The sequence below is a fragment of the Stegodyphus dumicola genome, chromosome 4, assembly GCF_044657685.1.
Source record: "Stegodyphus dumicola isolate Sdum_Otavi_A_Nest chromosome 4, ASM4465768v1".
Taxonomy (NCBI): Eukaryota; Metazoa; Arthropoda; class Arachnida; order Araneae; family Eresidae; genus Stegodyphus; species Stegodyphus dumicola.
In genome coordinates this window covers 49,115,438-49,129,520 of record NC_140771.1, presented here as the reverse complement: position 1 = coordinate 49,129,520, position 14,083 = coordinate 49,115,438, and the positions used below count along the sequence as shown (strand labels likewise).

The window sequence follows — 14,083 nt, the reverse complement described above, 5'->3', positions numbered from 1 at the left end:
TATGCATGTTAAAATATACAGTATTTCTATAAAAAATTCTGATATGTGCATAACTTGCAAAATATACTTAATGTTCAGAAATTAAAGATTTGCATATGCTGCAAATGAAAAATATTAAATATATGGGGGCATTTTTGCATAACATTGTAAAAAAGCATATATTTGCCTCTGGCAAAATACATAAATATATTTGGAAATGATCAATTTATTCATTCATAAACTCCTGTGAATGTTACTGTGAAGAGATCTATTTATTAAATATTATCTAAATATATAATAACCGTAACATTTAATCATAAACACAAATTGAAATTCTGTTTACAAATATATTTAAAACTATTTAAGCAAGAATGGTTTTTACTGGAAAGCAATAATTAAAAGGTGTTTTAAAACACAGTCTGTGAGATGCCTATTTAAGGAAATAGTAAAGAAGAGTTTTTAGAATATGCACTGTTGAAATTAAGGGTTAAAAATTTGATAAGTATTAAAAGAATAATTTCCTTACATTTTATAATAACTCGGTTAAAAGTTTTAAATAATATTAAAAGAAAAACTTTTTTAATCCCTTTCAGAAATACTCATAGAAAGTTAAGTGCATGGAAATCAGCAGCAATATTTAATGCATTTCACTATTAAAATATAAAGTGCTCTAATTTGAAATGAACCCTACAGAGCATTAATTATAAAGTGACTCTAATTTTTAATTTAAAGGATGCCTCAGAAGCTAAAAATCATATTATATTTGAGAAAGTATTTCTGGAAGAAGCTCTGTAAATAGAAAAGAAATTATGCATAATTTTACTAATAAAAATACAATAAACTTAATTTTTGAAATCATTAACCAAATAAAATTGAATTACCTTAAAATTTCTTTCTAATGTAATTAACAAAAACTTGTGAAAATATTTCATTTAAATTAAAGCATAGGCTTTAATTCCATTCAGAATAAAATGACGTTTAAAAATGTATTCTTAATTAAAGAAAGTATTAAGTAAATTTTTATTTTTAACTTTTATAAAAGGGATTATCAGTAGAAGATGCTAGCTTACTTCCTTTAATATTAAATGCTTAACATTATAACCAAAAATTTTCAGAGCTATCTGCTTTGCCCTGTTGATATCCAAGAAGTGGCACAAATTTCAGGCATTAGCAGATTTTTAATCTTCTATTATATTTTATTTCAGCAGATTACTAATCAGGAAACAAGCAGCAAACACTAGTCAGAGAAGTTGTTGAATTTGCAGGCAGAAATCAGCTGTCATCTGCAGCCTATCTGAGCATACTTGGGTTATTATACATTTTTGTGACATTGTGGGTTGTTTATTTTGACTTTTTTTAGTGCGCTTTCTTGGGAATGCTTTTCAGAGGCATCTGTATAATCAAAAAGAACCCTAAATTCTAAATGCTTGGTCAAAAGAATTAATGTTGATTAACATCCCATTCAGAAGTACATTTTGAAATTTACAGTAATCTTGCATTGCTGGGTTGGAATGGTGGGTAGACTAGTCTTCAAGGATAGGAACAATTTGTAACAGCTCTGCTATAAGTAACTTCTACTCAAAAGCTTATTTAACATTGAAAGTATCACTATACCCCCCTTTTTTTTTTTGTGCTTTGTTTGTTTAAAAAAATAGATGTGCATTTAATTATCAATAATTTAATTAATTTAACTAAATTATTGATAATTAATAATTACACAACAGGTAAATTAATTTTACCTGTTATGTATCAATAAACGTAGTGTTAACAAATCAGATTATGTTGTAAAATATCATTTTTAAGTTAATAATTTAATTTTTACATGAAGATTTTGTGAATTGTAAATTTTAAAAACTAACATTTTTCTTACATAATTTTCTAAATTGTTATGATTGACCTGCTATAAAATAAATATACATTTAAAATATTTAGTGCTTAGTAACATTAATAAAATTATTTTATTGCAATATAGCTCCGAAATAAACCCAAAGAGCCAGTAAGTGTTCCAAAAAGGGCTCCTTTCTTTTTACCTGTTGTGTCTGGTTTGAAGCCTACATTCTTTGTTGAAGATAATGATAATTGGAGGGAAGAGGTAAGTAAATTTTTAATTGTTAGAATTCAGTTTTTTCTCCACTTAAATTATTTATGCTTTGCAAAATGTTTCTTTTCAAAATTGCATATTTAAAGATATTGGGATATCTACAAAATTCTCACTTTTCATATACATAAGAACTAAGCTTCTAATCTTTGTGATTAATGAAAAATGTACTCCACTCTAGAGAAACTGCTGGAAATTAGCTAAATTGTTTATTGAATTAATGTTAATGATTAATGTTAATGATGTGTGCTTGGAAAGGTGAAAGAATCTGTGCATTTAAAACAAATTAATGCTTGACAAGAATTAAAAAACAGTGAACTGTACTTAAGTTATAAATCCAATTAGTATAAACATGTTTTTCTGTAAAAGTATATAAAGATTACAAAAATATCATAACTTTCCCCCTTCTAATTGATACTTATATTTTAAAATGTTTATTATTATTTCCCCCATTTTTATTTCAGTGCATTGTCTACAGTTTTTCAGCTAAAGAAGTTGTTTTTTACTTCTACTTGTATTTTCTAGCCTTTCAGTTACAAAGTAGTTGAGTGATGCTGATCTCAAAATTTTTAAATAGCAATAGGAGTAACATTTATTTTAAGAGATAATTGAGATTCATGCACTTTGGTTTCAAAATTTTGAATTACTTTGGGTTAAATGCAAATAAAATACTTTTTTTTATTTGTCAAATGCCAGTTACATTGGCCGTTAGGCCATTAAACTCCTTGTTTGCCAATAGTGCTGAAATCTACAAGAAAAATTTGTCAGTGCTTCACACTCGTCCAAATGTTCCGCTGTCATTGGCTGTCCACTGTTACATAAAACACACAAGGGCGAATCAGCTAGTCGAATGCGAAATAAATGATTCTGTAAACGGTCATGCGCCATCAATAGTCTAAAAGATGCAACCGCAACTGTTTGCGGGTGGTCAGAAACAAAAGCTGGGTTTCTTGAGAGAATACTCCAAGGCTTGCCATCACAAGCCCAAGTGGCAAAATCTCAAAGTCTTTTGATATATTAGCGATGTCAGAAGCTTAATAGAATGCAGGCTTGCACACGTTTTTGGCTTTTGTAGAACCATAGCCCCCTTTTTCGCAAGCACATCAGCCATGTCATTCCCATAAATACCACAGTGTGAAGATACCCATTGAAAAGATATCTTGTGGGAAAATTCTTTTGTGACTTTCTGACAGTGTTGAACGCATATATTCTTACACTCTTGTTAAGAGGAGATGGCCTGTATTGCTGAAGTCGAATCCGACAGTACAACAGCCGTCCCAAACAACCTTTATCTCAGTGATAATTGTTGGAGAGCCACATGAATGGCTTTCAGTTCTCCATCAAAGTGCATGGGGTAAGCCACTATAGGTATGTAGAAACAGAAAAGCTTCCTAAAAACTCCAGCTCCAACCCCTAGAGGCTCTCTGACCATCCATCCAACAATTATTACCTCTGTCTCAGTGATAATTGTTGGAGAGCCACATGAATGGCTTTTAGTTCTTCATCAGAGTGCATGGAGTAAGCCAATACAGATATGTAGAAACAGAAAAGCTTGCTAAAAACTCCAGCTCCAGCCCCCTGGATCTTATAGGTCAGAGAGCCATCCATGTATACATGCATCCATTCCTTAGCCGGAAAACATTGCTCAGTTGTTTCCAAAGCTATAGTGCTTATTTGCTCTGGACTCATTTTCTTCTTACCTACTTTCATTTCCACGTCCAACTGCACATCAAGGAAGCTATGATTCAAAAGATTTAGGAAAAACAGCAGTGCCAGTTTCAGTGTTCTTGTATGATTGTATTGTTCTGGGCAAGAGGCACACTGCAGAAAGCCATTTTTTGTCTTCAGATTTCATTGTTTATCATAATCATAATTCCTCCAATGAGAGTTTCTTAGTAGTTGAATAAGTCTCTGGAAAAGGATGAAAGCATTTTTCTGAATCGGGTTTGTCACTGATTGGTTTGCCCCTGCTGCAAAACCGACTTAGATTAGTTTAGGAGTAAAGTTTGGTTTGTTGAAAGAGAAAACTGACAAGTAGTCTTCCCCCGATTAACTCCCATATTATTAGCAGAACACCACTCCTTTAGTCTCTGGAGTGCATAGTTTAGGATTCGGTTTAAACCATCTTGATCTTTTTTGTTAGCTCTGGCCCATATGACAAGATCATTGACGAAAAGGGCAGTGTTCACGATCCCATCTGATTCCAAAATGACTGATAGATCATTAGTGAAAATATTAAAAAGAATAGGACTAATAACTGTGCCCTGAGGCAAACCAATTTCAACAATTATATTTTGAAGTGCTGGGGCCATAACGAGTAACACAAAAACGTTGGGTCAAGAAATGTTTTACCCAAAGGAACAATTTCCCGCCAACACTGAATGTCAGAAGTTTTTGAAGAACTTTTAACCTCCAAACATTATCATACACTGCTTGGAAATCTTCATAAACAGCCAGTACCGAATTTCATGCATTTTTAATAGACTGGTTTAGGAATATGACTTGGTGACTTGTAGAATGGTAATTTCTAAATCCCAAGCTATTCGTTTCCAAATGCCACTAAGATGGGAAACAATCATTTTCTCCATAATTTTTGATAACACACTAATTAAAGCAGTTGGTCTATAACTGTCCAAATCCTGTTGTGGTTTTTTTTTTTTTTTTTTTTTTTTTTTTTAACCCTTTGTTGCTCAGTGTTCCACTACATGAACACCCAACTTGAATTGCTTCTGAAACCATTAAATTCAACCATAAATGAATAAAAATGCCTTTATAAGATACTTCAAACTTATCTTTTTAAATAGTCAATGGCAGCATATCACAAGGAGAATCAGAATTTCATTTATGATGTGTTATTAAGATCCACTTATTTTCTAGTAATTTTCTATATATTTTTTTTTTTTTTTTTTTTTTTTTTTTTTTTTTTGGTGATACAAAAAAAAAAAATTGTTTGAAAAACAATTTCTGTATAATTTTGATGGCTGTACTCTATATTATTTGTTATATATTATTTTACATTTTTCATACAAAAAGCATGCGCAGAATCATTGAATAAAACAGGGTGTTCCATTAGTGGGAACACTGTGTCTTTAGCGATCTCATGCTATTATGCATCACAACATCTGTCTTAGGAGAAAACATCTGCTGTATATGTTTTCTATTTACATTGTTTTGGGGGAATGAATTCAAAAGCAGTCTTGAGGGGTGAGGTGGGGTTTGTGCTATGAAAGCCCCAATATGGTCATCTTGAAATTTTTGTGAGCAATTTTCAGGCGAGATTTTTATCAGTAGCTCGAGGCATCTTTACTTAGAGCTGCACAAATTTTTTGCTGTCGCTTTTTAGTCTCATTCCCGTTTATTTTTAATAATTGTGTAGATATTTTTTTGTGTATGTATATCTTATAGCTTATTTTTCTTTACTGTTAGTATTAATTGTAATTAATTTTTTATTATTAATTTTCCATAAATGGTGCAGAGAGGTCTAACTCTTTCTGAAGCGCTAAAAGTGCTTCATGATTTACCCTCTTATTCTGAATCAGAGCATGAAGATAGCAGCGATACTGAGATATATGCTCCTGAACCACTTGTGTAATCCTATTGTGATATGTCAGATGAAACTCATTTATTTGATGAGAAGGTTGATGATCCATCTTAGCCAGGCCCCTCTACGCAGCCTCAAGTTTTTACTTGGAATTCTAACCATATTATTGCACGGAACAAGAAGCCGCACAAAACAACTTTTGTATTCAAAACCTGCAAAGTTGGTTTGTGCTTCTGTCAAAAAGGTGCGACATACTTTGAACAATTTCACAAAGTTAAGAAATCGAAAAATTTTTAAATATCTTTGTATATAGGACTTGTGTATATACATATAATGTATCTCATTTACCCATATTTACTCAAGAATGTTGTGTGTATCCAGAAAACCATGTATACAGCCATAATACAGTGTTTTTTCATTGCTATAAAAACACTCCTACTTATCTCCATGCTTCACTGCAATGCTCACTTAGTCACACTTTTAAAATCTCTGGCGGCGCAGTGTTCCACCTCATGGAACACCCACAGAATTAAAACGGTAAGTGCAATTTATACAAAATTTTACCTGTGTACTCCTTTAGGCCTAGATAGACTGCATGCAATTTTTGTTGTTGAAATTCCGGCTTTGAAGTATACTGCATCACAAGGGGTTAAAAATTGGGAACAAGATGGCCTTTTTCCAGGCAGCAGGAACAGTCGAGTTCCAATTCTTATTATAGAGCTTCAGACGGACATTCAGGGTGTTTTCGCAAAAATTCTTTAAAAATTCGAAATGGATATTATCTGGGCCTGGACTTTTTTTTTACATTTCATTTGTCCAATAGCTCCTCGCAATTCAGAAATAGTAAAATCTCTATTGAAAACCGAAGGTCCCCGAGGGCTTGAAAAAAATTTCTAGATAATTGTTTTCCGAAGGGTTCTTTGATTCTTCTTTAGTTTGTTTTTTTAATGTTGTCTTTTGCAATAAAAGGAGTTAAAAGCATCTGCAATGACCAGATCATCCGTCAGTATTTTTTAACCTACTTTCATGGATTCTCTTCCATGAACACTCTCTTCATTTTTCACTCCATTCGCAAAATTATAAACCTTTTTTCCATCCTTTCTATAATCTATATTAGTAATGAAATCATTAAAGCATTTTTTCTTTGCTGCAATAATTTCTTTTTTAATAATGGCTACAGTTCGTTGGACGTCTTTAGGATTTTTTGTTTGTTCAGCGACATTTCGAGATTCAATGGTTATACCCTTTAATTCAGTCAGTCTATGATTCCAGAAAGCCTTGAACCTTAGTTTTTTTTACCTCTTGGTAAAAAAACTAAGGTAAAAAAAAAACTTCTTTGCGGTTGTCAAAATCAATTCGGAAAAATAAGAGAATGCCTTGTCAGTGCTCATCTCAGGGTTTAAGAACTTAGGTGGTTGGGAAAAGATAGTCTCAAGTTCCCAGCAAAAGTTTTAGCCACTTCGGGTTCTTAAAATTCCACCTATTTCTCACTTCATATACTAAAAGATAAGACAATTGTAATCCAAAAAGGGTCGTGATGATGCGACATCCAGAACCAGGATCAAAAATGACTTCTCTTCTTGCATCCCCAGCTAAATCAACAGTGGCTAAAATCAGATTAGGATTTGTACCATTTCCATTATAAGGAATATAAGAAAGAATATCCATGTTCTGGTAGATGTTCCAGTCTGGTTGAGTTAATTAGGTCCTCCATTATTCTCCTGGAATGGTTAGAATCCTAAAATTCCATCGGGGGGGGGAGCTATGAACATTAAAATCTCCACAGAGGATAAAAAATAAAAAATCCATGATCTTTCCTTCCTTAATAAAACTTAAGGAAGGAAAGATCCTGGATTTTTTATTTTATTTTATTTTATTTATTTATTTATTTATTTTTTATTTATTTTATTTTATTTTATTTTATTTTATTTTTATTTTTTATTATTATTATTATTATTATTATTATTATTTTTATTTTATTTTTTTTTTTTTGTGGGCTATAACAAGTATAAATAGTGAAAGGTTTTTTTTTTGTTTCCAAACGTCGATTTTGACCAGCTCATCACCAGTATAAGAGGGTAAGTCACTGATAATATTGAATTTGGAAAACAAGTTGTTTTTAATACCAACCAAGATTCCACTAGCGATTCTTCTTGATTTAGGCAAGAGTTGTAGATAGTAGTTATCAAACGAGTAGCATTTCATACCGTTCCTAGACAAATTTGCCTCAAAAAATAAGAAATACATCTATTTGTTGAGCATTTAATTCAGTCATAAGTTGTGTTTTCTTTTCTTGGGAAAAATCACCCGCATTACATTGGACAATCACTAAGTGCTGTTTGTCCAGAAAAGGACAGTTTGGAGGATCTCTAGTAGCCATCAACAAGCGGCAAAGCTTTAGTAGGTTTAGCATAACCCAGGATGCACCACGAAGAGGCCTGCTACACTACACCCCATGTAAATCAAATATGATAACAATTATCACATGCACAATAGATATAGAAAGTATTTAAATAAAATGCACACAAATTATTAATGGAAAATTTAAAATAGTAAATTTTTAAAACAAAATATACATAAATGTAATCTGTAAATTTCACAAAGTTATTAGAATCAAAGAAATTATGTATTCTGGTGGTATCTGCTTAAGATTATTTTTTTGTCTGAGGTTTGCAGTCATTTAAATTTCTTTCACTATTAGGTGGTAATAGTTTTGAAAACTAATTTTTTATGGTAATACTTTTGAAAGCAATTTTTATTTTATTTATTTATTTTGGTATTGGGAAAAATATATTCTATTAAATTAAAAGTTGTTCCTAAGCTCTGAAAATTTTGCCTGACCCCAGAATGACAAGAACATTATTACAAAATATTATTTAACTCTACGTTAAATTCAAATGTGTCAGCCATTTTATTTGTAAGAACATCCCTTATTTTACTTAAAGCTGTCTCCGATTGTATCCTTAAAATTAAAAGTCGACCATTAAATTTAAAGATCAGATTTAATACTGAGGGAGTGGGACTACCAAAACAGTAGAAAAAATGTTAGATGGTGATATCAGAACATCATATAATTCATTAAATCTCACTTAAAGTTTTCATCAAAAGTAACATGAATTTGACCTCAAGTTCATATAGATAGACACATGTCAAATTGGATAAATAAGTTTTAGGATGGGAAGGGGGCTTACTTTGAGGATGAAGAAGTAATGCCTTATTATTATTCAATTTCTGTAAGCTATAGTACTAATATTAGCAGCATGTACATATCATGTATCTTGCATAACAAAATATGTATTTCAAAATATTTCTAGATGCAGAAATCTAAAATTCTTCATGTGATGCAACATGGCTCAGAATTTTTTGCTTTACTTGAAAAAAGTGAAACATTGAAAATATGTAAGTTTCTTTTGAATCAAGTTTTGATTTTTATTCATATTCAACAACTGTTGCATAAATCAAATATGTATTTTAATTCATTAATTTGTGCTTTTAATGTTTGTTTTTTATTGCATGTATTTAAGATATAGCATATATATTTGAGTGTTCTTTTGTATGATTCCCCTTGTCCAACTAAATTTAATTGTAATAATTGAACTAAAATTAAGCTATTATGCTTTTAAAAACTGTATTTTTTTTTCAAAGGAAGAAATGCAGTTTTTATTGTAGTATTATTTATAATAACAAATTTTGTTTTATTACAATATACTAACAGTTGCTTGTATTTTAAGTAATTCTTTTTATTATCACTTTTTCATATCAATACTACTACAAGAGAGGGTGTCAAAATGTTATTAATAAATATTTAAAGTATTTAAATCTGTGCCATTAAAAAACCATCACTTAAATAAAATTAAAGAAACATGTAAATGATTGTAATTATTATGTTATGATATAATTTTGTCGTTGTGTTGCTTCTTAAGCAAAATCAGGGCTGGTTTTTGCCTTGTTGGTAGAAAAAACTGGTTAAAACCAAAAGAAAAGTGCAAGACTTGGTAGACATTAATAAAAATGTAAAAAAAAAATGCTTTATTAATTAGTACAGTACAAAATCCGTAATCCGGACTCGTCGGGACTTAGGTGATTCCGTATTAGGGGTTCTTCCGGATTATAGATCATCAATTTAAATCTGGTAAGATGGCATGCAGAAATTATACAATTAAAAATATGAAACCGTAATTTATGAAATAAAAAGCAATTATCAAATTTAAAAAAAAAAAGCTTAATTATTTATTTGTTTGCTTTGTAAACATTTCTTTCAATGTAAGTTGTTTAAGTTGCTTCGTTTTTTTGTGTAATACTTTCTCTTTAATTCTATAAGCAGGCATAATTTCTTGTTCAGTTACCAAGTTCCACTGTTCAAGTCCTGTAATTGCTCTGTCGAGAATACCGACTAACTTGTCAATCGAAATTTTTTTCATTTTTAATAACCTCTCTCTCACTTTCTTCACTATCGGAAGCGGTATTTTCTGGATCTAAAACCATACTACAGATTTCTCCATCCGTTAACTGATTGATGATTGGGGCATTGTCGTCGCAATGAAAAACTTCTGTTATATCATCTTCATTTACTACCGCTTCTCCACATTTCTTTACAAAATCCAATAACTGGAAAATTTCACCTTTAGTTTGCGATGTCCGAAAACCTTCAAATTCACGCTTGTCATCTTCATCATCCTCACCATGAAATATGGTAGCTGGCCATAAATTATGCCAAGCATTTTTTAATGTATCAGGAGACAGATCCTCCCACTATCTTCCGATGCTCCACACTGCAGATTTTATGCTAAAAAATTTCAAAAAGTCTTGAATAGTCTTGCCATTGTTCAAGAAATTTAACATAGATTTTAAAAATGCTATTTTATATTTGCATTTCAGCATGTGCACTATTCCCATATCCATAGGCTGAATGATAGATGTACAATTTGGAGGGAAGAATAATACGGATACATTATCTTTCACTAAAACTTTAAGTATGCAGCGAACAGTTGTCAACAATCAAGACTATTTTTAAGTCATCAGGTAAGCCAACCGAATTCAAATGTCGCCAAGCCTCAGGTATAAAATGATTTTCAACCAATCATTCATCAATGCTTGTGTCATCCATGCTCTTTTATTTGCGAGATATATAACAGGGAAAATCGTTACTCCTTTAAATGCTCAAGGTCTTGCATGTTTTCCGATGACAAAAAGTTTGCACTTATGCGTTCCTGCAGCATTTGCACATGCTAAAATTGTTAGTCTCACTTTGGAGTTGGAGCCTTTTCTATAGAGGTTGCCTAGGTATTTTACGGTACATACTGCCAAAAAAGACCAGTTTGATCAGCGTTGTAAATTTGTTCTGGAGATAATTGTTCACTAGTAATGATTTCAATGAACTCATCTGCATATTATTCAGCAGCTTCGGTATCAGCTGAAGCTTTCTCACCTGAAATTTGTTATTGTGTTATACCATTGCAATTTTTTAATTTGCTTAACCAACCTGTTGAATATGTGCACTTAGTGTTTAAGTTCATTTCTTCATGAAATATTTTGGCTTGAGCCATTAGAATTGGACCCGTCGATGGCACGCCCTCGCTTTGACGCTGTCTGACCCATTCAATCATCACTTTTAGCATAGCGAACCCTTTTTCTGTTATTCATTGCAAGTGGGGTGTTGGAATCCACAAAAAATTCAAAAAGTTCCTTTTTTGTTTTGCTTATGTCATATACAGTTGACTTTCCAATGCTATACTCCTCGCATAATTCTGAGACGGATATGCCTTTATCCATGTTTTGCAGCTATTCCACTTTTTGTTTGATGGACATCGAAACATGCTTTCACTTTGTAGATGCTTTGGCAGCTCCAGAATTGGAAACTCTTTTTGACATAATCGAAAGTTCAAGCTTAATTTTTATAAAATTGTTAATATTGCTTATTATCCAATTAGAAGATTAAGGAACAGCACAATCTGCACCATTAACTGAAATGGCTTAGAATCAGTAAAAATAATTTTAACCTAGCTTATACCATCCGTTATACATTAAACTCGGCTGCGTAAACGCATTACGCACTTGCGTAAAGCATAGAAAAAAAAAGCTGTGGATTTGAGTTCCGGATAATAGACATCCAGATTACGGACTTTGTACTGTACTATTTAATTTATTAATTTTAACACATGAAAAGTATGTATTTTAAAAATAAATATAAAAGAAAAAAAATTAAATCGCCCTACAATTAGTATAAATGTATTTTCCCTCAATTTGTAGAATTTTATTTCTCTCGCTGTACTTCTGCAAAATTATGTGTTAAAATTAATGTTTAATAATAAAAATGTAATGTAGTATGTATCCTTTCCTTTAAACAGATAGTCTTTGCATACTTTGCTAAATAAAAAGAAGAAACAAAAATAATAAATAAATAAATCTAAACACACTTAAAAAATTATAGTACAGTATAGTAAGTCTGAAATCCAAGCATCTAATGTTTGGAATGATTTAAAATCCAGACCACAAGCAGGCCCCCTTTTTTATTTATTTTTTGGGTGGGGGTATGCTTTATGTATGTGCATTTGATATCTTTTAATAATAAAACATGGAGAGTCCCGATTCTTTATTTCATTATGCCACTAAATAAAATACCTCGATGTTGAAAAAATCAAAATCTATTCAAAGATCTGTGTAATCAATAATTTGGCTCCTTTCTGCATGGCATATATCTCAAACCGAAACATTTTACATCAAAACATCATTAATTTTATATCTACTGAATACTTATATCCCTGACACTAACCTGGCGAAGCATTGTTTATTATATTTTTCTTTCATTACCGCATGACTATGTATGAGCAGACAGCATCTAGAGAAATAACTCATGCAACAGAGTCTAAGCTTTTTTTTATATATATATACATACATATATATATATATATATATATATATATATATATATATATATATATATTAGTGACTGAATATCAAAGAACATGGTAACCTTTTATGTCAATATTACACTTGGAAATAATTACAAACTTAAGCAGCAAAGTGTTGGGTATGTTGACGAAATTTCTTTCTATATGCAAAAAAATAGGTTTTGCAAATGATACACTTAGGGCAAAAGGTTATATTTAGTGCTGTCTGAACTGAGAATAACTAATTTGTTATTCAGATAAGGCGAAGACCGATGGCAGAACTGGTACTGCTACACCAAACTGCAGAATTTAGAGAAGGCAAATTTTTCAGAATTTAGAGAAGCTCCAAGTTACAAAATTAAGAAATGGCAAAATCTTTAGAATTAAGGAATGACAGAATTTTTAGAATTTAGAACCTACAGAGACTTCACTTGGCTGCAAAATATCTTGCGTGTGCCCCGGAATGTCTTTAGTTGCCAATCTCATGATATATTGCCAACCGTGAATAACATATGCTAGTTAAGGCTTATTTCTGCGAATTTGAAGTTTTGAGATATCACCAACAGAAAACAAAATATTTCCATTCAATGGAATTTGTTAAGAAGTGGAAATAATTGAAAATGATATGACAGAAATTTTCCATTGCAATAATAATGCCCCAATCATCAGTCAACTAATGGACATCAAAATCTGTAGTATGGTTCTAAATCCCCAAAATATCACTCTCAGTAGTGAAGACAGTGACAGAGAGGTTGTTGAGAATGAAAAAGTTTGGATTGACAATTAAATGGAAATTCGTAACATATCAGCTACAGGATTTGAACAATGGAAGTTTGTAATTGATTTTGTAATATTGTGTCTATAGAATTAACCCTCTGGTTGATCATCCCGCGATTTCCACGGGGAACTCAAATGTAGCAAAATTTGCTTATCTGGCGATTACCGCGGGCATATGTTTTTCTTCCTTAATTGAGGAGTGCATCCCGTTTTTTCCCCGTTTAAGCATTGAAATAAATTATATACAGTATTAGGCATTTAATTTACGTTTTGGCCAACAGATATCGTTAGTTGTCCACTAAATTGCGGCATTTGAAGGCACGTGATATTAGCACGCAAACTTCACTTTTTGTCGCTTTTTTCTTACAGAAATGGCTGCTAGAAAACAAAGCGATTACTTTGATTATTTAATTAGATTAATAATTAGATTGATTATTAATTAGATTTATTGAATCTGGTGCAAAAACTGTGAAGTTGGACTTTGCCTTGAACTCTTATCATACTAAACTGCATTTCTAAGGTATTTTCCCCTCAGCGCTTTATATTTTCTTAAATTTTATACATTTTACTTTTTTATATTATGCAATAAATAGAAATTAACTGTAATTCTACTTTTTTTTTTTTTTTTTTTTTTTTTTTTTTTTTTTTTTTTTTTTGTGATAGCCCCTCTGAAATTGGTTTTTCTGGTAACTTAGTTTCTCATGATAAAAATCCATGTAAAAAATATTTTCTTGAAAGAAAAAGTGCATTTTTCAATTTTCCAATATATGTAGATTTAAAATATGGAAAAAAAAAAAC

General features: G+C 31.2%; 1 protein-coding gene across 3 annotated transcripts in view; it reads left to right on the top strand.

Moving 5' to 3' along the window:
- Nucleotides 1-14,083, top strand: part of LOC118186323 (WD repeat-containing protein 36) — a 177,834-nt gene that overhangs the window by 150,375 nt on the left and 13,376 nt on the right. For all 3 annotated transcript variants that reach the window (XM_035356406.2, XM_035356405.2, XM_035356407.2), the window contains 2 exons: nt 1,952-2,071; nt 8,933-9,017. In XM_035356406.2, the coding sequence (XP_035212297.1) occupies nt 1,952-2,071; nt 8,933-9,017 (205 nt within the window). The remainder of the gene's footprint in view (nt 1-1,951; nt 2,072-8,932; nt 9,018-14,083) is intronic.